At 38.4% G+C, this 27,736-nt stretch overlaps 1 protein-coding gene across 2 annotated transcripts in view; it reads right to left on the reverse strand.

Annotated features, from left to right (window-relative positions):
- Positions 1 to 27,736, reverse strand: part of CNTN3 (contactin 3) — a 350,559-nt gene that overhangs the window by 131,028 nt on the left and 191,795 nt on the right. For both annotated transcript variants that reach the window (XM_060631569.3, XM_060631568.3), the window contains exon 5: positions 21,687 to 21,782. In XM_060631569.3, coding sequence (XP_060487552.2) covers positions 21,687 to 21,782 — 96 coding nt within the window. The remainder of the gene's footprint in view (positions 1 to 21,686; positions 21,783 to 27,736) is intronic.

Genomic DNA, 27,736 nt, shown 5'->3' on the forward strand with positions numbered 1-27,736 from the left:
CTTGTGGGATCACAGGAGCATCACCTGAGAATCCTAACATAATGTCCAGAAAATCTGAACATATTAAATATGAAAAGCTATGTAGTCTTCTTGTATACTAACCACAGTCTTTAGAAAAATTATATGTAAATGGCTAGACAACACAATTTGAAAAGATATGTGTAGTTTATGTAGAAAAGAACACTGAAAAAACTATGTGACTTTAATGCTGAAGATATATACCATATTTATGAATGTAAAGTCTCAACAGTATAAAGATATCAGCTTTCCCAAAAAAATATGCAAATATCAAATAACTAATTAAAATCTTAAAAAGTTTTTGAATGTGATGATTTTGATGCACATTTAGAAGAATGAGTATATTTAAAAGACAGTATTTTTTTCTTTTTTGGCAAAACAAGTTGTATAATAGAGGAACATACCCTGCAAATTATTAAAACATTATGAATTGTAGCATTTAAAATATTGTAATGATGCTGTAGGAAGCGAATATCAGAATAAATAATTAAAAAATTGATCTATGCATGTACATATGTATGTAGGTATGAATCTATCTATCTATCTATCTATTTATTTATTTGGAAATTAATCTATTTATTCTGAGAGAAAGAAAAAGTATGAGCAGGGGAGGGGCAGAGAGAGAGGGAGAAAGAGAATTCAAAGCAGGCTCCATGCTGTCAGCGCAAAGCCTGACACAGGGCTTGATCCCACAAACTGTGAGATCACAGCCTGAGCTGAAATCAAGAGTTGGACCCTTAACTGACAGAGCCACTCAGGCACCCCTCTATATGATATTTTTAAATGATTGGGGTGACATTTCAAAGAAGTGGTGGAAACAGTGGATTATCCACTGGCAAGTGCTGGGATAAATGGGTATCCATTTAACAAAAATGATGTCAGATCTCAGTCTTACACATTATACCAAATTTTGGATGGGTGGAAATGAAAATTTTAAAATACATAAAGACACTAAAAGAAAAATACAGATGAACAAATCTGTAATATGCAGACTTTATCAAGAATGAAAATTATATGTAAGACTGAAAATCATATATAAATCAAAGAGATTTAACTATAAAAATTTTTAATAAAGTAAAAAGGCAAAATAAGCAAACAAATATGAAGTCTACTAAACATAATAATAAAAGGTGACAGATTAGGAAAAAATGTGCCAAAAATGACAAACAAAATTCTAATCATCTTAAAATATAAGGAATGATTTAAAGATATTATTTTTATAGTTACAGTTATTTCTTTTCACAAAAAGACTTTGTAAGGTATTTATAAGAACATAGGGAAATGCTTAAGCTATAACATTAACAGAAAAAATACAGTTTCTCAATTATGAAAAAATATGTGTAAGAAAAAAATAGGACTGAGTAGACAGACCAAAATGATGGCTATCTTGCAGCATGGTAATATGAGTAATTTTTACCTTTGTGATTTAAACCGACTAAATTTTCTAAATGCTCTGTAATACGTATCATTGCTTTTATCATCTGGAAGAAAAAAATCCACTGTGAACTAGTTTTTTAAAAGTATCTTCAAGGGAAAGTCTTGTACATTTTGAAATCTTAGTTTTTATATGTTCCTTAGTTTAACTATATGCAGTGGACACTATATGCCAATAAACACCTCCTTTCCCCATGTGAGTAATTTTCCCTCATCCAGTTTTCTTTCTTAGCAAATCTATAATTTGGCCAAAAGGAAAAGAAACCATGTGGATACCGGTGTGTATGCGCAAAGGAAATAAATCGCTAAAATAAAATGGCTACATTATTTCTCATTGCTAGTAATCCTTTTGTTTCTGCCAGAGGAGAAGAGCAATAAAGAAAAGATATATAGGAGAATTTTAGCAGTGAACATGTTCTTATTTAATTTTTTGAGGGCCAAAAATGACAATTCTATGCTGGTTGTTACAGGGTATCTTGAAAATCTCTCAAAGATATAAAAGAAAAATAAAAGTTCTGGTGCTAAGCAGCATGTTCTCACTGTAAATCTGAAGATTTACAGAATGATCTGGCAGAATTGAAAGGGTCCTTCATTTGTCCCTTGCAAATGAACACTGAACTCTCCTTTAAATTGTCGTATTGAACTGGAATGTTTTATTTTTTCCCAGGTACTACTCAAGATAAAGCAAAGTGAAACTTTAGAAAAACAGTGAACTGAAGAATGCATATACTCTGTGGGTAGTAGAAAAATCTTTACTGAGAAAACATGAAGGTGTGGGTAAAATACAGGGATGCTAAACGTTCTAAGAAGGTGACCCAGAATTTTCTGCACCCACAGAAGTTTTTAAAATAGTTCTGTCTGGAATATAGTGGTAAATAAATACTTGATGGTAAAATGTAACAGCATACTGCATTCATTCAAAGGTATGTCAATTTGATAAAGTATAATACCTTGCTGATGTTCAAAGCAATCCTACTGCCACTCCTATTAGAACAGGAAATGTATAACTATATGCATACATAACAGGTTCTCCAGTGGTGGTAGTTGTGAGCTACATGATGAGTCTCTAGTTAACCTTTCTTTGACCCGATATTTTCCAATTTAGCCAGAATGGCCCAGGCAATCATTGGCTTCCTGCAGCTGGCTTATAACTTGGAGTAGGAACAACAACGATGTTTGAACAAATTCTGCTCCCCTGTGGGAGGCAGAAAACTTCAAGCTAATGTGCTTCAAAGGAAATTAATTTCCCACTGGTCTTGCAACTTTGTGTTCTATAAATCCCTGGATTTAAGACTAGGAATATTTCTGATGTGCTTTTGAAAATCTGATCGAACTAGTGTTTAAGAAAAGGAAAACAAAATGGTCCAGAACACAATGCTATAGGCCTTTAATAAAAGGTTTGCACTGAGTAAATCTTATCCCTGGATTATCTCCCTACCATAGCAACTGGGGTTCATTTTTAAAAGGTATTACAAAAATAAGAAAGGCAAGAAAAGGGTACGCTCAGGAGGCAGTACATGTTTTAATTCTTTCAATTACACTTGGATTTGGAAGTTGTTCCTGTCCTTGGAGGGGACATAACCGAGGCATGAAACTGGCTTGCAATTTGAATCTCTTTTGATGCATTTCCAACTGGGCCAGATTGCTGGAGCCATTCTCAAAAATATGTACCCACTCTGCAATTCCTAGTAGATATCATGCAGAACCTTTGTAAAGTCACTTGTAATTCTCTGGAGAAATGTCTCCAATTACCATGTGGAAACTTGTAGGCCTTCCTCAGGGCACTTACCCTGCAATGGAGGCTCTTAATTCTGTGATTCCAAAACAATTTTCATATAATTCAACTCTCCTTCTGTCTTCTAATGAAGCCCCCTCATTGGCACAGAGAGACCATTTGAAGGGTGTTTCCCTGAGTTTTACTAGTATTGTACTAGGACTGAGATAGAATATGGCTGCTTATATAATTATCAACTCTAGAATATTCTTTCAATTCCAAGTATAAAGGTTCTCAAGTCCTTTTGCCAACACACTACACACAGCTTAGAAGCAGTTTTCCATGCCACAAATTGTTCAAGAACTTTGGATATATATAAGGGTGGTATGTCATATGCCCTATCAGGATGTCTTATCACAGCACTAATAACCTAATTGTTAGTTGTATCAATTCCTATTAAAATCAATTAAGACATCTATTCCTAATAATATGCAAAAGACCTTGAAGTTAACAAATATAACAAAAAATATAGATACTATTTTGGGGGGATAAATTTCTTATATTTTGGCTGTAAATTTTCTCTATGTAACACTTCCAAATGAAATTTCCAGGCTAGCTGTTTAATGCTTGTGTGCTTCTACTAGGAAGTCAGTTCATGGCTTGTTTTGAAGTTCTTCCAAGTTGGAGATACCTGGATATCCACTGAGCTCTGGATGTCATCCAGTCCTTTTACTTTCTGAAGAACTCCTTCACTGCATTATGATATTCTGACCATAATGACTTGATGTTAGCAACTTAGCTCTTCTTTCAACTTAGCTGAGGATTCTTATTGATGCGTTATAGCTTGGAATACGTCCTTCCAATATGCTAAGAATCACTAAGAATCAGAAAGAAGTCATAGATGCATTATTTAATATGCCCAGTGCCTGTTAGAGATATGGAATTTTGTTTCTGATCTACTTCCCTAATAGATTAATAATGTCTTTAAGAATCATGTAACACCCTCTGGGTGTTACAGTTCTGCTTATGTGCCTGTGCTTTGTTCTAAGACTCTTTGAATTCCCCCTTATTCTTTACTCAGATACTGCAGAGAACAAAATCCTGTCTCTGTATGGCTGAGGGCTGTTGAACTTCTGCTTTCTGCCTAATCTATGGCGATGCATCCAGGACAGAACCACAGCTATGGAAAACCAGAAAATACCTTTTACTGCTTTCTACCCCTGGATTAAGAAAACTCATCTAGATTTCATGTTACAGTCATGGGAAAAACCAAAATATACCAGCTGAGTGTCTGTACGTGGTTGGAAATATTAAGTATGTGTCAAGAATTAACATTTCATGTTTATACCAGATGTCAGGTATACTGAGCTGTCAAAAAGCATAATGCAGAGAGAAAAGGTCACAGAATCCTGAGGGATGCTAGTGGTGCTTAAAGGTTATAATGATTGAAAAAGATTGCTTTAAGTCTACATATATCACCACTTCAGATGTCATTTCACATCTCAAGTGGAAAAGAAAAGGCCTTCTTAAGAGATTTGTGAAATACAACATGTTTTGGCAGTAACATTGAAAACACACTTTGGTTACTGTAAGCCAGTCAGAATGGATCCCCTTATCTGAAGATCAATGATTATGGATGATTGATGGACTAGTTTCCCCGCCAGAAAACACCAGCCTGTTGTTATTACTGTAACAGATGTAATGTGATCCACACATAATTAATTGAATTTACAGAATGCCAGAAATACATTAACTACTCAAAGCATCCCTTAATTTTCTCCCCCAGTTTTCATAATGATATAATGAAGAAACCACCCCTAAACGTATCAAGAATTCTCCAGGCAAAATAAATATGAATAAATTCGGGCAACTGACTCCACTTGTTTACTGATAAAAGATGTATTCTCCCTCTCCCTCTCTCCCTCTCCTTCTCTCTCTCTCTCAACCTCCTTTGCTCCCTCTCTTCCTTCCTTTTCCTTATAATCTGTCAATAAAGAATACTGCCCTTATTTTTTTTTTTTGATGCTTATTTTTTTTTTTTTTTGAGAGAGAGAGACAGAGTGCGAATGGGGGAAGGGCAGAGAGAGAGGGAGACACAGAAACCGAAGCAGGCTCCAGGCTCCGAGCTGTCCGAGCTGTCTGCAGAGATCCTCGTGGGGGGCTCAAACCCACGGAACGCGACATCATGACCTGAGCTGGAGTCAGACACTTAACCGACTGAGACACACGGGCACCCCGAGAATCCTGCCTTTAAAGGGTATTCAGATGGAACTACAAATTTAAAAGAGGTAAAAACAGAAATGCTGTCTACGAAGAGGAGACGAGAGGTATATACACCAAGCTTTCCCTTGAGATCGCTCACAAACCCTCAGTGCACTTGGGGGAGGACATTTTGAAAATGACTGGTGTGCGCCAGCTTCAAGCTAGGTGAGCATCTCCCCCAGCAAGCCCCCCCAAAACATGTGGTCCTGCAAGATGCTGCGTAAACAAAGGGTTCATTTGTCAAGTAAGTTTAGGAAAAATTGCATGCTAGAGTCCTCCTTTTGGATATGTGAACTTAACACCTTACTCTTAAAAGCTCTGAGAAATAAGAGAACAACGTTTTCTTTTGCTTTTCCCAATATTTTTGAAAAAGTGTTTTTTTTTAAACTGCCTCACATTTGTACATGATGCTTATTACTGTTCCATAAGAACACAGTATGAGAAATGCTGCTCAATGTCACACAAAAGGGTCTCTGAAGTATAAACATACGCTGATAAAATTTAAAACCACAAGAGAAAATAAGGAGTCTATGGTGGAACACAGAACTTAACTTTACCAATTATACCGAATGTATCAACCCATTAATCAGATGGTCATATCAGGTGGTCTGTGCATAATCAAGTTCCTTAGCCGTGGAAGGTAATCATTATAAGGCAGTATAGGGAATATGTGACACGTTGTATAGAAATCAAATGGGAAATGAAAAGAAGTAAAAGGAGTGAGTTGCAAAATACATAGTATTTTCCGGTTACAATAATATCATGGCCAACATAATGTTAGAAAAATGAGGAAAAAATTTAATTTCTGGATTTACATAAAAATTTACCTCAGGAGCAACACTTCACTTAAAGCTACAAACAGAAAAATTAGTTGTGTTTCTCCTGAGTTATCGTATTTACTCTTGGGAACCTGATGCTTCTTCGTGGGAACTGAGCTTTGCGGACATCCATTAATCTTCCAAAATCACCTTTGTCCAGATAATAACAAATACAGTCTCAAGAACTACTTTTGAGTTTGTACTTATGTGTAATAAAACTCACACATTAACCCCTACAACTCCGCTGTATTTAGCTGACTGGTTTATCCCCACTTTGGGGGCATAAAACATTTGATAAGAAAAGTAATGACGTAAAACAGACTAGAAGGGGGAACGCTTAATTAATTACTTCAGAAAAAGTATGTAAAATGAATTTGGAAAACTATTTCTAGAAGGAATGAGATGTGACTTCCAAACACTGCAGGCCCCCGGGAACTCATAATTAGCGGTTTTAATTAACTTTGGCATTATTTTATATACTCCTGAATCTAATAAAAGTGAATTTTTAAAGACCATAAACCGTAACTTTAACTGTCTCTCAGATTTGTATTCTCGCAGATTGTTGAGTCAATGAGGCTGATTTTTTAAAATTCGCATTAATTCTATGTCCCTGAGAAGAGGCTTCCATCTATGGCCTACAGGCAGGAAGCGCCCTGGAACCATGTATTATTTAACCCACAGTGTTAAAACATTTTTGGAAAATTTAGCCAACATAAAGTTTCTAGCTTTTGGTAAAAAAATCTCAACATACTTTCTCCATGGCAATAATCAGCTGGAGGTGAGCAGCATTTGAAACCTCTGGGTGCCATTTTTCACCAAGATATATTGTTCTTGTGTTTTCTTGTTGGTATAGTCAGGATAACGTTAATAAACTAGTTATTGTATTTAGATCTCAATCAAATGTAGGGAAATTGAAAGGACGGCTATAAAAGCCAAATAGCTAAAAAACAAACAAACAAACAAACAAACAAATAAATAAATAAGAGAGAGCATATGGTTGATTATGGTTTTATCAAAATTATTTGCTGCTTATCTATGTGACATTATAGTTCCTAAACCATTTGATTAGCACTAGTCATAATACTTGCTTTGCAAAACAGAATGAGTGTGGAAATGATTGAACTTATAAAGAGATTGAATGGTTCTTGTAATTTTCTTTTCTTACTATCATGAGAATGGCTTATCCCAGATAGAGGCTGCTTTTTCTTAAAGTGAAGAAGTGACATACAATATAGCTGCAGTCAACCCACTCCTGAGAGCCTACAAAATAGGAAATAAACCTTCATTATATATATAACTGTAAGATTATAAGCCATGAGATTTTGGATTTATTTGCTCTGCAGCAGCACTTAGCAAGAAAAATCTCTCCATGTGTTTAATATGCAAAATATGCCTGTGTCTAATGAATTTAAGAGGACATTAGGAGAAACACCATGGTGAGAAGTGTAATCCATAAACGGAAAATACGTGTGACAGAAAACTTAATGAACTAAAAAAAACCTATGTACTTTCTGTTTAAAAAATGCAAATAAAGTAAATGATGCTGTTAAAAGATTTAACTTTGTAACTGGAAAAAAAAATTGTTCAAGCCTCAAAACCTGCCCCTGCTCATTCATTTGGATGATTTGACTGGCCCCTGCTTACGGAAAGGCAAGCAGTGGGGCATCTCAATGATTGTATTTAAAAACTGAATGTTGTTGGGGCAGGGGTGGCTCAGTCAGTTAAGAAACCGACTTCAGCTCAGATCATGATCTCAAAGTTTGTGAGTTTGAGCCACACATTAGGCTCACTGCTGAAAATGCAGAGCCTGCCTGGGATCCTCTGTCTTCTTCTCTTTCTGCCCCTCCCCCGCTCGTGTTCCCTCTCTCTCAAAAATAAATGTAAAAAACATTAAAAAAAAAAAAAAGAAAGAAAAAAGAACCTGATTCTTGTAATCTTACTGAAAACTTTGCACATGATTCATTTCCCAATTTCTTACAGTTAAATCCTGGTATTTTTATTTTTTTTTAATATTTACTTAGTTTTGAGAGAGAGAGAGAGAGAGATACAGAGCACAAGTGGGGGAAGGGCAGAGAGACAGAGGGAGACTCAGAATCTGAAGCAGGCTCTAGACTCTGAGCTGCCAGCACAGAGCCCGACATGGGGCTTGAACTTAAGAATCATGAGATCATGACCTTAGCCGAAGTCCAACACTTAACCAACTGAGCCACCCAGGCACCCCAAACCTGGTATCATTTTAAATTCCAACTTGCTATATTTAATAGGGAAAAATATGTTTTAAATAAGGGTGAGGCCTATAAGAGAAACTGATCAATTTTGAAATTCCTTCCCTACACGATCAATCTGGGTTTTATGCTAGACAGGTACACTCCCCTTGACGTGAAACACACACACACACACACACACACACACACACACACACACATGCTTCCACATAACAAAGATAAACAGACCCAAACTACTCAGGGTGAGATGCCAAGCAGTACCCATGAGGATCAAAGGCTAAACGATCTTAACCAATGCCAGGAGTGGTGCTCAGTTCACGTGACTATCAACAAGAACAGTTGACTGTGGGCGCTAACAACTTTCCCACACCTGGGAAGGTGGATGTTCAGTTATACATGGCATACCAACAACTATGCTCTTTAAGGCAGCTAATGTGAATGAAGAAAAAACTTAGCTAAGAACTGCCTAGTTTATAAATAAATGAACACTAATGTTTTATACAAGCCAAGAATTCCATTTCCCTTTCAGAATCTAAATTGTCCTTAATAATAAATTGCAACCACTAAAATACTACAATGCTTACACTTCTCCCATCATGACATTCTTCCATTCCTTGAAATATTCCCTTAACACATTTAAATGTGTATGACTTGATGATAACGTGTCTCAAAATGTTGCTCAAAGACCGTCTGAATCAAAAATTCTCTGGGGCACCTGGGTAGCTCAGTTGGTTAAGCACCCAACACTTGATTTCAGCTCAGGTCATGATCTTGTGGCTCCTGAGTTTGAGTTCTGAGCTGTAGCTCTGTGGCGACAGCATGGAGCCTGCTCGGAAGTCTCTCTCACTCTTTCTCTCTCTCTGCCCTTCCCCAACTAATTCTCTCTCAAAATAAATTTAAAAAAAAACTTAAAAGAAATTCCCTGAGTCATTTATAAAGGGTGCAGATTCCCAAGAAAGACCCCATATTATTTAGTCATTGAGATCACAGAATGAACATTTTTAAAAATTTTTATGTTTATTTATTTTTGAGAGAGAGAGAGAGAGACAGCACAAGCTGGGGAGGAGCAGACAGAGGAGGAGACACAGAATCGAAGCAGGCTCCAGGCTCTGAGCTGTCAGCACAGAGCACCACGCAGGACCTGAACTCACAAACTGCGAGATCATGACCTGAGCCAAAGGCGGATGCTTAACCGACTTAGCTACCCAGGCACCCCGTGGAATGAAGATTTTAAACAAGTCCTCAAAATAAAACTTCTCACATAGCCACTAGAGTTCCCAAACAATTCCTTAAGACATGAGATTCTATCCGATGTCTCAGGTCCTCATGTGCATATTTTCAAAAGCACAGATCTACCTAAGTATGGCAGAGACGGCCTAGCCATACTTCCAACCTGTTCTCATTTCTTCTCTGGCATAGACAGGACTACACAGTCTTACCTCTTTTGCGCTTAGTGTGACCACGTGACTGGAGACCAGTCAATAGAATGTGCACATAGGTAACGTGTGCCATACGGACCTACTCCACAAAAAGCACACAAGTGGCTTCTTTCACCCTTTTCTTTCTGACACCTTGAGGGAGATAAAGGCAGTGACCATGGATGTCAGACATTGTAATGAATGGGCATAAATGGATGGAGCCAGAGAGCTTGATTTGGACCATATCTAAGCAAGAGGTACATTTTGGCTTGTGCTAATACCTTTTCAGGTTTGTTACCATAGGTCTTGTAATCTTAATTAAAACACTAAGTCCATATAAATGCATTTGCATGGCAAAGCAACCAATGTTTAGCTCTCTCTCTTGCCAGTGCACAGATTACTTCTTAACTCTTACCCAGTGCTACTATGATGTTTGTTTTGTTTGTTTTTAATGATAAAAAGTACCAACTAATGATCATCCTCAATTTCTGCTTAGAATGTTAGGAAACAAAGCCTTTACCATCCTTGATTTGCACTAAATTAACAACCTTATGTTTACTTAAAGCAGACAACATCAGTCAGAGCTCTGTAATTTTTAAATAAGTTCTTGTTGAAGCACTACCACTGTAACAGCGGATTTAAACTCCCAGCTTATGCATGTAATTTTCTTGATGGGCTTAAGGCTCCTTCTGACTTCTGTCTGTGGGTGGATGGCATCCGAGTGAGGAAAACTGCAGCCTTTAGTGTAGGAAAAAGTGATTTTCTCATTGTACTAGGGAAGACCATTTAGAGGATCTGAGAATGAAATGGGAGGGAGAAGCATGAAGCCATGCTGCTGTGATAAAATCTATGTGGAAATGGTCAGTAGCATCCCTGAGAATTTGGGGAAACTCACTCAGAGACCGCAAATGTAAGTAACAATGAATGCACAGTTTTTTCAAATTGTTTTCTACGACCTTGCCTCCTTCCAGAGACATTGTGGTATGTTCACTGCTGACTTCAATCATAAAAGGATGCTGGAACAGCCCAAGGACATTTGTTGAAACATGTAGCTTCTATTTATTATTTTTTAAAATGCTTATTTATTTATTGAGAGAGAGTGCATGTGAGTGGGGGAGGGGCAGAGAGAGGGGGAGAGAGAGAATCCCAAGCAAGCTCCCAACTGTCTGTGCAGAGCCAGATGTGTGGACTTAACCCACAAACCATGATATCACGACCTGAGCTGAAACCAAGAGTCTGACGCTTAACTGACTGAGCTACGCAGACACCCGTTTCTTTATTTTTTATTTTATTTTATTTTTCATTATTTATTTTTTAAATGTTTATTTATTTTTTGAGAGAGAAAGAGCAAGCCAGGGAGGGGCAGGGAGGGAGAGAGAAATCCCAAGCAGGCTCCATGCTGTCAGTGCAGAGCTCGACGCAGGGCTGGAACTCACGAACCGTGAGGTCATGACCTGAGCCGAAACCAAGGGTCAGAAGCTTAACCGACTGAGCCACCCAGGCAGCCCTCTTTATTTTTTATTTTAAATTACTTATTAGCCTTGTATCAGTGTCATTCCCCTACCCCAGGACTAGTATGGCCTTTACAGTAATGTCCCTTGAATTAGCTGTGAGCCTTTGGTTGTAAGAAACAGAAGACCACCAGAGTGGGAATGCAGTATATATGTCCCTGTACTAAGGTTGGTGCATAGCACCCCAGGTCAAGAAAGCAGCTGCAAAGGAAGGCAGGCTGGAGAGCCTGTGGCTAATGGGTCCTTAGTCTTTACTCTCGGCCCCTGGTCTCCTAATCCCTCACAGGGCTACATCTCTGCTTCACGTGCATCAGCTTTCTTGGCTGCCTAGCCTACTTAATTGAAATAGTCTGCCTCAAACTTTAAAATTCAGAATTCTTTCCTGTCGGGTCAAATACCAAGTTTCCAGAAGAGAGCATCTGATTGGCCCAGCTTGGTCAGGTTCCTTCTCTGGGCCAATGAGCCAATGCTGGAACATACTATAGGTAGGTGCAGCCTGTGGAGGCCATGGTTGGGGTGGGGGGGGTAAGTCCCAGGGGAGAGGCAGTCACTGATGCTTGTACAGGATAAGCATCTCAAAGACATCCCCATTTTTCTATTTCTAAGTGTCACTGTGCTGTTAAACAAGAAACAGCCAAGTCCTTCATCCCTAACCACAGATTAACCAACTCGGAGGGAAACCCAAACATTTTCTGGAACAATGTTCTCTAAAGTGGGGTACAAATATGCCAGGCAAGATAAGCCTCTGGAGTACAGGGAAAAAACACAATAAACCCTCTTTATAGATTTACTTTTATTTAATTTTTATATTTTTCCATAAACTCAAACTATTAGGACTATAGCATATTTTTGCTTAAAAAGTAAATCAGACATGTCAAAGAAGTCACATACATTATCTTCTTAAATTCTCACAACCTCCCTATAAAGATAAGTTCTGTGATTATTCCCTGTTTACAGATAATAAACATATTCAGAGGTTAGGCAACATGCCCAAAGTTTGTAGTAAGAGTTAGAACTGGAACTCAAGCAATCTAGCTCTTAGATGCCTGGCTTGTACCCACTATGCCTCCTAAGTATGTCTGAGGGGGGTGGGGAGACAGTGAGACAGAGAGAAAGGAGGTGTTTACAAACATTTTAAGTATATCACTGCATATATCAAAAGGTTTTGAAGAACACCATCACAGAAGGCAGATAATATGTAAATCAAAACAAAAAACAAAAGTACAAAACAAACAAACAAAAAAACCCCTGAAGCCTGTAATTGTTATGAACATAGGAAAATCTTTCAAAAACCAACAGATCGGGGCTCCTTGGTGGCTCAGTTGGTTGAGCATCTGACTTCAGCTCATGTCCTGATCTCACATTTGGCTCCTTGCAGTCAGCGCAGAGCCCGCTTCGGATCCTAGATACCCCCCTCTCTCTGCCTCTCTCCTAGTCATGTTCTCTCCTTCAAAAATAAATAAACATTAAAAAGAAAAAAAAAGCAATAGATCTAAGTCTGAAGCCCAAATCCACTGTTGGGCAGCCTTGGACAAGTCAGCTAACTCCTTTCAGCTTCAGCTTGTCAATACAGAATATGAGAACTATACCCTTCCTTGATGTTATTAGCAATAAACCCAGTGTCTGGTTGAAAAATGGCAACTATAACTATTATTGTTATTTCAGGCATAACCAGTCATCAGCAAACCCACTTTTCTCACTTCCTGTGGGACCACAGGTCCTGAGGGCAAGAGGACTCCTATTTATCTTTCTATTTCTTACATAATTTCAGGCTTTTCACTTGGAGAGTGGTTTGGGGTAAGCCTCAACTAATATTGGTTTGAATTCCTATCCAGTTTATCAACAATGCTCTCAGTTTTTTTCTCTACTTAATATTAAGATTTGTCAGGTAAGGGGCGCCTGGGTAGCTCAGTCGGTTAAGCGTCCGACTTCAGCTCAGGTCATGATCTCGCAATTTGTGAGTTCAAGCCCCACATCGGGCTTTGTGCTGTCAGCTCAGAGCCTGGAATCTTCTTCGGATTCTGTGTCTCCCTCTCTTTCTGCCCCTCCCCTGCTCATGCTCTGTCTCTCTCTGCCTCAAAAATAAATAAAAACATTAAAAAAAAAAGAGATTTGTCAGGTAAATGGCCATATTTATTATAGTAAAATAGCATTATAAGACATAAAATGCCTTCTACACATCAACAGATATTTGATGGATGCATGAGTAAATCAATGGATGAATAAAATGGATGGGTACGTGCATGGATGGACGGATGTATGTATGTATGTACACATGTATGTATGTATGGACAGGTGGATGGATGTATGGATGGATGTATAGATGGACAGATGGATGGATGGATAGATGGATGGACATACGATGGATGTATGGATGGGAAAAAGAATAAACGGATAATAGGCAGACTCAGTGAATTCTCAGATTCTACATCCAAGTACTTCAGAGAAACATGAGTGTTCATCTCCATTTCCAACTACAAAATGGATGCTCAGCAATTAAGACTATTCTCTAAAACATATCCTCTCTGCAGAGATCAAAATATTTTGCCTCATCCATATAATAGCAGCTGAAGTTTGTGTGTCAATAGATTCAGAACATACTTGTCTGAATACTACTATGAATTTGTTAATATTTTGGACTCCTCTAAATGTCAAGTCACATCAGAATTGACATATATTAAAAATCAGTTTTACAATTTGATATATTATTCATTCAGTCTACAGGTGGACTCTCTCCAACTTTTTGCCATGACATGCTAACCTAGCCCCATCCACTCCCCTTTCCCGAGTTAGAAGCAGTAAATTCAGAATGATATTCTATGGGACAGATCCCTATTCCTTAGTAAGCCACCCGTGCACATGCTTCACCTTGATCTCACAACTTGTAATGGTATAAATGCCTGCGAAGATGCAACTTTTTCAGCTTTAGAGAAAGGGACACCTCTGAATTCTCAGAGCAACATTTCCCAGGGACCAGTGATGCAAATGTGATGGAAACCAAGAAGTCCATGTACATAAACAAAAGTGTAGCTGAAGGAAAAATGACTGCCCAAGATAAAACGGTGTTAAGTTTGCAGATTATTTGCAGAAATTATTCTTTTTGAGTTAATCACATCAAAACACACCAGGTGATATGTTTTGGCACCTTAATGAAGGGTCTAGCCATGGGACACATCTTTCCAGAAAACTCCTACTTGGCACTTTTTCCTCAGGCCTGCCCCATCTCAGCTACCTGAGATGACTTTTGTTTTTCAGTCTTGGGTAAAGGAAGGAAAAGAAAAAAAAAATAAATAAAAAAACAACCAACGATGTTGATACAGAGGGTGTAAATCCCATGCCATCTGGTTATGTTGCTCACAGTTCTCACCTCTGTCACACCAGGATTTTCAAAGTAATTTTTAGCATCAAGTCACTTCATTTCACTACCTGCTGTTTGGCATCTCACATTGTCCTCTGAACAACCCAAAGGCTGTGTTGTTGTAAGTGGATGGCAGTGTCTGGGACTGTCATTTCAAGAAGAGCATGCACGCAACAAAGACATGGGAAGCTGGATCAGACACCAAACACGGCGGAAGACTACAACCTATTCTCCGCTCAGAATAAATATCATCGGCCATCTTCGGACAAAAATCAACTCTTTATTAACATGCATGCATGCAAGAACCTGATCAGCCTATGAATTCCCGCTTCATTAATATTTATCATGATGTGCCCATGAACTAATCTTGTAACCTTATTTATAATAGGGTAATTTTTCTGGTGCATTTGAATTTCTAATAATTTTGTAGTGATACCAGTAATGGCATGGTAATTACACTAATTCCCAGCTAATTTTCACACTGTTGATAACTAGACTGATAATTAAGCTATAGATAATCCATGCCCAGTCTCTTATTTCTGACTTGTCAATTCCTAGTTTTCCAACTAATTTCCAAGGGGATGCTAATTCCTCTTGCCTTGGAGAGGTACTAGATTTTTCTGTAGAGAAGCCAATGAATAGGAAGTGGCAGAAAATGTCACAGAATGAGTAGAAGATAAGACTCCTCTCAAGTGACAGTGACCTGTGTCACTTAGGAGTTTTATGGACTCCTAAGAGAAAGTTCTAATTGTCATCTACCATGAAACAGTTTTTCCTTCTTATTGGCATCAAATAAATGGCGACTGCTCTTAAGCAAAGCAGCCTCAGGTTGCTGCCACTTTCTTATAAATTATCTGCATTGGTGAATTAAGGGAATATAAATAATATATGCAGTTTCCAAGCTTTGGTACCCTGATTTTGGCTCTTTCCGTGTTTAATTCCCTAGCCTATTTTGGAAGAGTATTTCTGATTTTTATCCCAAATAAACAAAAGACAATAAAAAATTTATTGACAAGAGAAGAGATTTTACCATCATTTTACTTGGGCCAGTAACAGAAGAAATAGAAGCCAGAAATTAAAAAAAAAAAAAAAAAAAAAAAAAAAAAAAGGTAAGAAGAGCTACTGCGACCTTCAATAAACAGCTGTGAAGTACCTTTACAGATCACATGGCTGGCTATGGGAAAAACACAACTGAAACCCAAACAAAAGACCTCTATGACCTCCACACGACGCAATGAGGAAGGCCTTTCCAGTGTAGGATGCTTTAGACTCCTGAAGTGTCCCCGTGGAAGAAGAAGGCACAGCAGTGTGGGAAAAGATAAAGCTGCATACTGCATCTGTCGATGATTTAAAAATGCACAGCACACTCTCACCGACATCTCCTTGAGCCTTGTTATGTTCATCTTATTGTGATCCAAAGAGGAAAAGCATCATCACACTCAGAGATCTGAGGCATTCCCAGAAGGGTTTTGCAGAAACTAGTACACCCAACGGATGATGGAAACCGTCAACACCTAAGGTACGCCATATCATGTAATTTAAAGTCTGAAGTCTGTTCTTGGTGTGAGGTTCTCGATGAATTCTTAGATCTAAACTAAAGTCAAGTTCGAGGTTAGGCTGGCCCTTCACATCACACCTGGGAGGTTAGAAGTCAAGACAGAAAACCATGATTGCTTCTTATGCTCGGGACTCTGGGACCTTCATTAAAAAGGACAGTGCCCTAACCCCTAGGACTTAGGAAAAAAGAGTATTTTTAAACAGTTTTTTATTGTTTGTTTGTTAGTTGGGTTACTTATTGATTGACTGATTGATTGACTGGTTCTCAGAGAGAAAGACAGAATGTGAGTGGGGGAGGGGCAGAGTGAGGGAGAGAGAGAATCCCAAGCAGAATACATGCTGTCGGCACAGAGTTTGACATGGAGCTTGATCTCCTCACTGAGAGATCATGACTTGAACAGAAATCAAGAGTCTGAATCTTGGGGTGCCTGGGTGGCTCAGTCAGTTAAGCATCTGACTCTTGATTTCAGCTCAGCTCATGATCTTACTGTTCATGAGCATTGGGTTCTCTGCTCGCAGCACAGAGCCTGCTCCAGATCCTCTGTCTCCCTCTCTGTCTTCCCCTTCCCCCACTCTCTCTCAAAAAGAAATAAACATTAAACAAAAAAGAGTCAGATGTTCAACCTGAGCCATCTAGGCACCCCATAAAAAAAGAGTTTATGAGACATTACATATAAATCTGTTTGAGACCAGGAAGGCCACAAAGCAAGGGAATAAATCTGAGTAAAGAGCATCTTGAGAAAGACTCTAGGCTTGAATGGAAAAAAAAAATTAAAAAAAAAAGTGATGTCCTCAGCGGGGAGGTAATTATTTTGGTTCTGAAGTTACAAACCTATTCCAGTGTTTGGGCCAAGAAACTGGGTAGGGAAAAGGGAAGGAGTGAGGGCAGAAGTAGGTAACAGGAAATCCTCAGGGACTCCACCTAATGGAACAGACAGGGTAGGGTGTTGTTATTCAGAGTGTGGCCCAAGGACCAGTAGCATCAGCTTCAGAAGAGAGCTTATTAAAAATGCAGAATCTCAGGTCTCAAACCAGACCCAGTGAATCAGAATCTGCATTTTATCAAGTCCTCAGTTGATTCATTTGCAAGCAAAGTCTCAGAAGTACTGGACTGGAACATACCTCAGTTGGGCATTTGGTTGAACTCTGGAGAGGTTTCTGCTCAGGAGACTTTGGCATTGCTGATCTGTTGTGCTCACATAAATAATGGCCTTGAATATTAAGACAGAGCCATTAACTCTGCTGCATCTGGTATGAAATGTCAGAAGCCCTTGGCTTAGGATAGTGACACTTTCACCGAGGACTCTGTGCCTTTGTACCACCATCATGTAGAGAATGGCAACTGGGGGTTGCTTTAGGTTGTGCCAGAATAGAAAGAGGCCCGGCCAGGAGCCAGCCATTCCACTCCACTCAGAGTTCTATGATTTTAGGTAGACTGCTTCCTCTCACAGACACACTTTCCGAACTCCCAAATTGTAGCCCTAAACAACAGCTGGGAGACTCAGGGCTGAAGCTTACTTTCTGGCCTCCTGCCTCATCTGTCATTTATAAACAAGAAGGTTGGGGCGGGGGGGAGCCTGAGTGGCTCAGTTGGTTAAGCGTCCGACTTCGGCTCAGGTCATGATCTTGTGGTTTGTGAGTTCAAGCCCCACGCTGGGCTCTGTGCTGACAGCTCAGAGCTGGGAGCCTGGGAGCCTGCTTCGAGTTCTGTCTCCCTCTCTCTGCCCCTCCCCCACTTGTGTTCTGTCTCTCTCTCCCTCTCAAAAAAAATAAACATTAAAAATATTTATAAACAAGAAGTTTGGGCTCAAGGCATTCAGGTATTGGCTGGGTGAGAGCTGAGCCTCCTGGCATCTCCAGGACTAAAGTTTCTGACTCTACCTTAGATTGTCACTCATCCAATTCCTCTTCATACTTTTAATCAAAGGAATCTCCTGGCAGAAGATTTCCACAAAGAGCCAGCACACTGTTTAGCATCTAAGTAGCACTCCGTGAACAGAGTTGCTGTGACTATGTCTGTTGTTTTTACTATTACGATTATTATTTGCCATTCTGAGCCTACTATGTCAGGGTATTCCTCAGGTAGGGAATATGGTGGATGAGTAAGTACGACGGTGTCTTTAGTAATTAGAAAATGACAACACAATTAAACATTTCTGGCCATGGAGAAGGGACCAAGAAAAAATGAAAAAAGGGGAAGTGAATGAAGGTAGAGCAGGGTGGTAAGACAGAGAAGGGCAAGTGCGTGTCCTGTAGAGTCACAGAATGGGCCATGAATGCCACATATCACATGTTCTGATAAACCCTGGTGTTGTAGCTTCAGTTGTTTTATGCCCTGCCTCACACTTTCCACTGAATAAAACTCCCTAAATCAATAGGCGATAGGAAGAAGAACTGATTATCAGCTGTTCTGGCTGGAGTTCACTCTCATTTGTCAGTGCCTGCACCGGTCTGGGTGGCACCCAGGGCATATTGGTTGTTAGATGCTTATACCTCTAGAAACAAAGTTACTCGTGATTTCTCAAAAAAGCATTTATGACTGACCAAATCTTTAAAAAGGATTCCTTTATTCATTCCATGAATGTGTCCATTTGTTCAAACAATATTTACTGTCTACTTGTTATCAACCAGCCTTTTGTGGCTTAGCAAGTATGTATTAAATTATTTTCACATGTGCTGAAGAAGGTTGCCTTCCCTTGGGCACCTGGGTGCAGAACAAAGAGCAACTTGGACTCTGTCTTCAAGGAGTTCACCAGCCAATGTGTCAGGGCAGTGAATGTAAATTGTTGAGTATCTTAGCATTAGGCAGACTTGGATCAATGAGAATCCTATTTTCAGCATCTAACTCTGACACTGTAGCCCTCATCATTTTCCTGTACAATCTAGCACTAAAGAAGGTATGCTTCTGTTCAGTTCTTTACAATTCCATGCATGGTCTAGGCTCTTGAGGGCTAACGTGGCCTCTCCGGGGAAATTTCTTTCCTTCTTCATCTACAAGCCTACTTGACTTTCACAGTTACCCCAACCCATGTGCTTCAAACATAAAAAGAGAAATACATGAAGTCACCAATAGTTCCCCAAGTGCATGATATTAGAAAAGAATTCATCTTCTGTAGCATGTCTCATGCAACAGGTTAGTCAACTGAAAGGTCCCTCCTTTGTTATCAGCAAATATATCTAATCATAAAAATACTTAAATATCACTCAGTCAGGATCTTAAGTCAGGACAACATTTCCAAAGCTCCTCACAGACAAGATTCTCCAGTTGTTTTTTATATTCATTTTAAAAAATAAATTTATTTTGATACTTCCTTGGTAGGTGTACTTCTAGCCATTGTTTCTAATACATTGCCTTGCTTTTTCTCCTAACAAAACCCTTCTCTTCTTTTAGAAAATGCATCTTTTTCATACAAGTGCTTCTCAGTAGACACAGCTGGCCCTGACCCTCTGCTGTAGGAATAATCTCTTAAATAAGGTTAATCGGGTTAAAATCAAGAGCCATTGAACAACAGGTTGTCTGCTTCATTAGGATCGCTAGCATTAAGGACCACAACAGCTTGGAGTTAAAAGAGACCACCTTTGCCACCACAAGGAGTCTACATTACATAGTATCAACGTTGAGGGAAGCAGGGCCAAGATATCCAAAGAAAGGACACTTGTTCATGAAACTGGCTGAACCTGTGGCTCCAGCAGACTGGGAGACTAGGTTCCCAGGGAGGAGACACTGAGATAGAGTTTGGGATATTTTTATCAATGATCAAAGCTTATAAAAGGAAGGAAGCAGGAACAGGAACAGGACTGGGAAGAGAAAGAAGTCCAAGTGTGATGTGGCCCAACAATGCCCTGTACATCCTGGCAGCAGGCTCTGGAAGACTGCCCACCAAAATGTTGGGCAGAAAAGGCTGACTCTTCAATCCTTCCCTGATGAGTCACCAGATGTGGGCTCTCAAGACAGGGGGTAGATTATGGGCAGGTGACTCTCTACAGTTGAGGAGATTGAAAGGGAGTTGAGAGTTAGAGGCTATCCACTGACTCTACCATGCACAGTGAGGCAGTAAGTCTTTCCAGGTGGTGTATCTCTGTGACAACCACACAGTTCTACTAGAAGCCAACTTATCATCCCAGTGATGTGGGCCAGTAAATTCCCTATTTTCTTCAAGTGGGTTTGAGCTCGGTTCCTCTTATTTGCATTCAAGAGACTCTGTTTCCCTTCAAAGTTAAAATTCCTCTGTAACTTCAAGATTCCAGAAAATATATACTACTCAAGTGCTTTGGGGAGCCCGATGTAAACCATTCCCCCAACATCATGGCAATCATGTGTGCTAATCAAGCCCTCCAGCTGGCTCATACATTTCAAGTGATCAGAGAGTGATGATGGCAAATGTTTGTTTCATTGGACTGAGGGTTTGATGATTAAAACTGGCAAGTCACTGAGGGAAAAGGACTTTGGTTTGTATGTCACAAAACAAATAAAGTCCAACATATTTTCATTTGAATAAACTTCACCACGATGAGAAGAAGACTTCTCAGTTTTGCCTTTGGCCAGAAAGATCCTCTCTAACCTGTTTAGCTCTCAGTAATTCCCATCCTCTCAAGAACAGAATTGTTTGTGTCTTCAAGAACAGTGATTTATACATTAATAATGCCCTCTCTATTCCTGTAAGTGACCAAGTTTGCAATAGTGAGCACAAGAGCAAAATAAAACCAACACTCCAGGCTCTTGCTAGGGAGCAATGCTTATTAAATTATTTTCAAATGTACTGAAGTTCATTTTCACTCTGAGTTTTTAGCAGTATTTCAATTTATAGCAATGTAGCATAAAACGTGCAACACCAACGCCCCAACGAAAATGATGTGAATACACATACGCATATTATTTTGATATATATATATATATATATATACACATACATACATCACATGGATACAGAGGTCCAATGTCATATATTAATCATGTTGAAGTGTGTGTATGAGACAGAGAGAGAGAGAGAGAGACAGGAAAAGGGGGAGAGTGAGAGGTAGGGAGAGAAGGGGGAAACCATAAAGACTCTAATGTAGGTCATGTTCTAGAACGAAATAACAAATGATATGGTGTAGAAGCACCGTTCAGCACCATTAGGTAATTGAAACAAACTTGATCTCACTTCCCTTTACAGCACTCCTTGTTGAAATAAATTATGTTTATAAACTTCTCGGGATGGACTATCTTTTGTATAGTTTCTTATATTCCAACTCAGCTGACAGAATCCAATACTTGGGCTATCAATTTTCTCAGGGTAATTTAGGGAAGCAATAACAGTACATATGCTGTTGGTCTTGCACTGAAACTTAGTCAATGAATATAAAAAAACACAAACAGACCACTTCTCACCTCCGGAGTGTGGCGGCGGGCCACAGAGCAGGACGACTCCCTGGCCTTCACGCACAGACACTGTACTTCTCATTTTGGTTTTAAAATTTTCAAGATCTATTGTGAAAACAAAACAGAAAGGAATTTCAGAAAGAACACTACAAATTAAAATGTTAACACAGAGCCGATCCTTTCTTTTGCACGATAAAACCCTTTCTCAGGAATCTCAAGAGGAGAACATTTTCTTTGAGAAGGAAAATTGGGGGTTTTGATTTATTAATGCTTCTTTGAAATCCAGCAATACAATAAAAATATAAACTCACTAATCCTGTGGTGTTTTAACAGTGTCAGATGGCCTAGGCTACCCCAAAGGACAAATCAGGTATTAGAATTAAGTAATTAGAAAATATGACTCAAAGACAGAAATGAAAGATCTTGAACCAAAAATATACATGAACCAATATCCACATATGCCACAGTGATTCATCAAATCATGAAGACGTTTAGCTTTACCTTATAATGAAAGCCAGCTATTCATGAATTTCTCTCCCCAAATACTTTATTATCAGTAGCCTAAATAAATTTTATCCTACCTACAATTATTGCTGTTATTTACAAAAATAATTGAAAATAATCAGGTTCTGGATACAAGTCTATTTGTTCTAAGTCTTGAAGGGTTCTATACAGGATATGCATCACTTGAAATTACCATGCAGGTTGAATTCAAAGGGTAACAGTATATTAAATCCACCTACTCCTTTTTATTTGTAGTTGTGAAAAAAATGCAAATAATTTTTATAACTGCCCAAAGACTTTTCCCCCCAAATTTTTAATAGAGGAATCAAGGCAAATACTATTATGACCACCAGTGATTATGTTTAAAAATTGTTTAATTTCTTCCAGTAATAATCCAGGAAAATAAATTCTGATTCTTATTCTCCAGCATAAATTACAGAATGGAGAAAATTTCATTGGCTCATTTTGAACAAAACTTAAGCCTTTTGGGGAAATAAAAAGCATGAAAAAAATCTACTGTTTCTTTGAACCCAAAAACTGTGAATTCCACTTTTAATATACTCAATGGTGTCACTTTCTGTATCAGAACAATTGCACTGTCAATTTGTGAAAGAATACACTCATTTCCTAGCTCATAAGTGTTCATATAAATTGCTTAAGTGGTGAGGCAATATGTGTATTTCAGAACACGACCTGGAAAATTTCAACTTTGTCTTGAAAAATGTAAAAAGCAAAATAATTATCTTCAAACGGATAAAAACTACAAACTATAGGCAGTTATGAATATTCTAAGCACTTAAAATCAGCCCATTGGAAGGAAATAAGAGGGTCTATTTGCTTCATTTTAATGTTTCTGAAAAATAGTATTAAACTACTAGGTTTAACAGGCATGGAATAGGTTATAGGCATGGGATAAAGCTATTCAGCAAAACTCACTATGTATGCCCATAAAAGAAAAAATTTTACATCTGGACTTATTTTAACCAGAAGTTACCTTACAAAAATGATATGACAACAGAGCATTATATTATCTTCAATGTGTAAGTAAAATGCAACATAATCAAAACATGAAGCCTCCTGAAATATACCTGAGTTGGAACTGCAAAATTGTACCATCCAAATATTTCCCAGTGACTAAACAGGGGAGTACTTCATATCAGAATGTAGCCTATATATGGAAAAATAATATCAAATAATGATTTTCTGGCAACCAAGTATGTATCATCATTTCTTATTTCTTACCCAATTCTTGTTTTATTCTGTTACATAAATTCACACCATGGAAGTGATTCATCCCTGGTTTTAGCTGGAATATGCACAAAAGGATAAACCAGTTCTATGGAAACTAATAACGTCTTTTTTCCCCAAAAGGTAAAAATCCCTTTTGCCTAAAGCACTGATACTGTGCAACAGATGAGCCCATTGCTCTAGACACTTGCATTGAAACAGTCTCTATGCTACACGTGGACAAAGAACATTATTTTTTTGGATATCTGTAGCCAGTTTGTGGAGCATATACATCAGGGATAGCAAAGAAAAATACCTGTACTGGCTTTAACATGTTTTCCAGGGCTTTGTTGCTAGCAAACTGTGACTACAATGAAGTTTTGTTTTCTTTAAAACACAATCCTCTGAATTCTTACTTTATGTTACTCAAAGTGCGGTCCAGGACCACCTGCATTATTATCACCTACGATTCTTATTACAAATGCAGATACCTGGGAAATTGCTTAAAACTAGTCAGTTAGAAGGAGATCTGCAGTTTTAACAACCTTACTGGCTAAAGTTTGTGCACACAAAATATAACTTTGTGGCTTCCTATTAAGATGTACTAAGTTCAATCCAGATTAAGTATCTTAAAACATATCTCAAATATTTTGGAGCATATGAAAATGCCCATGGGATAAAGAATCTGTTAAACATCCATTTAACAGTAGGGATAAAAAGTGAAGCTGTCACTAACTGAACAAGTATTCACTTAAGACTTCAGCCTGCTGCATGCTAGGTTCTGAAATACCAATCACTGGGGCTTCCTTTCAAAGAGAGCCCTGTGTGGTAAGAGACTTGAGACCAACAGCAAGAACCTTGCTCTTCTGGTGGTAAGTACACAGAGGAACAAACATTCAACCGAGAGACGGAAAAGATGCCTTGAAAGAGTAGCAATCAGCCAGTCAAATCCAGGATGGGGTGCAGAGGGTGGGGGTGTTGAGGGGGAGATTCTGTTCAGACAGAGGAATCAACAAAGGAAAACCACTGATGCAAAAGAACACCTCCTTCAAAATACAGCCAGATTCCCACCCTTTGGGGGTAACACTAAGGACTACAGAGATAAAGGTAGCATAAACGTCTGCAAAGTTTTAGATTACTGAAATACCTATTGGATGGTTACATGTGTAATCCAAACTCAAGGATGCCTGTAGTCCACTCTTGGCAAGAATTGTATTAGGACAACTCTGCTTAGGAGTCAAAATAAATAAAAACTAAATCCAGAATTTGTTAGTAGAAATAGTAGATTAAAAAACATCTAAGAATTTTATTTTTGTCTCCTTTCCAATTCTTGCAGACTCTGAAATTATTTTGGAGTCTCTAATTAGCTGGACTTTAAAAACAAACTAACATGATAGAAGAACATCTAAAAGAAGTACAGTTAACATCATATTTGATGGTGCAGGACTGAATGCTTTCTCCCTAACATCAGGAATATGACAAGGACGTCCATTCTTACCACTAAAATTCTAACCACTGCAATATTGAAAGGAAAAGAAATTAAAAATATACAGTTTGGAGATGAAGAAATAAACTACCCCTGTTTGCAGATGACATGTCTAAATTAAAATCAGAAGTAATCTGTCAAAACAAAAACAAAACAAAACCTCTCAGTATAAATCAGTGAGCTAAATAGGTCAAAGGATGCAATTTCTACATACAAACACTGAGCATGCAAAAACCAAAATTAAAAACACAAAACTACTCACAATCATTCAAAAAAAATTAGATCCTTAGGCATACAGATAATAAAACATGTGAAGGATCTATATGCTGAAAAAGACAAGATACTGAGAGAAAACAAATGTAACCAAATGGAGAGTCATACATACTGTGTTCAAGGACTGGAAGTCTCAACATAGTATGAACTCTGCAAATGATATGCAATTAGTATTAAAATTCCAGAACATTTAAAACATTTGTTCTCTTACTTTTTGAAGGTACTGGCAAGCTTTTTAAAAATTTTACATGTAAAAGCACAGGCCTGAGAATAGCGAACACCGTCTTCACTGAGAAGAATAAAGTGGGAAGAATCACTCTACTTAATACTAAGATTTATTTTATAGCTACAAGGATCAAGACACTGTGGTACTGGCAGAGAAATAGGTACACAGGTCAATGGAAGAGAACAGGCTAGAAATAGACTCATATAAATATGCTCAACTGATTTTGAACAGTGGCAGATGCAATTAAATGGAAGGAGAGCCTTTCAATCACATGGTGACAAAGCAGCTAGACAACTATACGCAAAAAAAAAAAAAAAAGAAAAAAAAAAGAAAAAAAGACCTAACCTTCACTCATATATAAAAATTAACTCAAAATGAATCATAAACTTAAATGAAATATATATATATATTTTATATATATATATTATATATATATATAATATATATATAAACAAACTTGGGAGAAATACATAGGGAGAACATCTTTGTGACCTACAACTAAGCAAAGAGTTTTTGACAACAAAAGACCTGACAAGTACCTGGATCATTAAGGGAAGACTGATAAATTGGATTTTATCAAAATTAAAAACTTTTGCCTTATGAAAGCCCATGTAAAGAAAATGAAAAACCAACTACAGAATGGGAAGAATGTTTGCAAACCACTTGACCAGGAAGTGAATAGTACCTAGAATAAGTAAGTCCTCACAAAACTCAGTAATAAAAACCTAAAGTATTCAGTTAGAAAATGGGCAAACAACCTGAACAGACACTTCCTTGAAGAGAATACACAGATGGCTAATAAGAATGTGAAAAGATGTTCAGGAGAAATATAAAGTAAAACCTCAATAAGACAGCACAGCACACATATCCGAGTGGCTAAAACTAATAAACAGTGACAACACTAAACCCTGAAGGTTTAGGATGTGGAGAAACTGGATCACTTGTACTTTGCTGGTGGGAATGCAAAATGTTACAGCCTTTCTGGAAAACAGTTTGGCAGTTTCGTATAAAACTAAACACACAAATACCATATCATCCATTTATCCCAAGAAAATGAAGACATACCTTCACACAAAAATCTGTACACAAAAGTTCATATAGCTTTATAGGCAATAGCCCTGAACTGGAAATAACCCAGATGTCCTACAATGGGTCAATGGTTAAACTCACACTGGTAGATACATATCATGGACTACCATGCAGCAATAAAAAGCAATGAACTACTGATACACCTTACAACTTGTGTGGATCTTCAGAATTATACTGAGTGAAAAAAAATCCCAAATAATCCTGAAAGGTTACCTGCTGTATGATTCCCTTTAGATATTATTTTTTAATTAAAATAAAAAAACTAGAAGTAGAGAACAGATCAGTGGTGGCCAGTGTTTGGGAAGGTGGGAGCAGGGAGATGGGTATGGTTATAAAAGCATTGTCGGGGATACTGACTGTAGTCAGATACACAAACTACACAAGTGATAAAACTGTATAGAACTACACACACACACACAGACACACACACACACACACACACACACAGATGAGTACATGTAAAATTGGGGAAATATGAGTGAGAAACAAAGAAAAACAAAGAAAAAAATCCAGCTCTCCATATTTCATTTTATTTTATTTTACTCTTCCTCCACACCCCCCCCCCCCCCCAGTCAGATATTCCAAAGCTCTAAGCACACCATGGGGCCAGTATCTCCAAGGCTGGCATCAAAGGGAGATGTGTAGAGCCAGGAAAGAAGTACACTCCTTATTCAGAATGCTTTCTCATCCATTCACCTGGATCATTCCTGGAGTATAAAATAACTACCTTGATGCCTGTCTGTTAATATTCTAGATTGAGCAGATTTTCCATGGACTTCTCAAGGACTTTACTTTTTAAAATTTTTTTACCATTTATTTGAGAGAGAGAGACAGAGCGAGAGCGAGTGAGCACAAGCAAGGGAGCGGCTCAGAGAGGAGACACACAATCTGAAGCAGGCTCCAGGCTCTGGGCTGTCAGCACAGAGCCTGACGGGGGGGGGGGGGGGGTCCACGAACTATGAGATCATGACTTGAGCCGAAGTCGGCTGCTTAACTGACTGAGCCACCCAGGTGCCCCTCAAGGACTTTACTTTTAGGCTGATCTCCCCAAGCTGTGGAGAGGAAGACAAGACCACAAGAAACCAGTGATACATATACAGAAAAGACTGGGGTGACTCTGATTTTCTGACAATCTTGGGCTCAGTTTGGAATCTGATTCCACTTCCTGTATATTGCGGGTGTTGCTTTCTCCATGTAGATTAATTCAGGTAATCACCTAGCAAGCAGAATGTGAAATGTCACTGAGTATAACCG

This window comes from Panthera onca, chromosome A2 (genome assembly GCF_046562875.1).
Source record: "Panthera onca isolate mPanOnc1 chromosome A2, mPanOnc1 haplotype 2, whole genome shotgun sequence".
Classification (NCBI taxonomy): Eukaryota; Metazoa; Chordata; class Mammalia; order Carnivora; family Felidae; genus Panthera; species Panthera onca.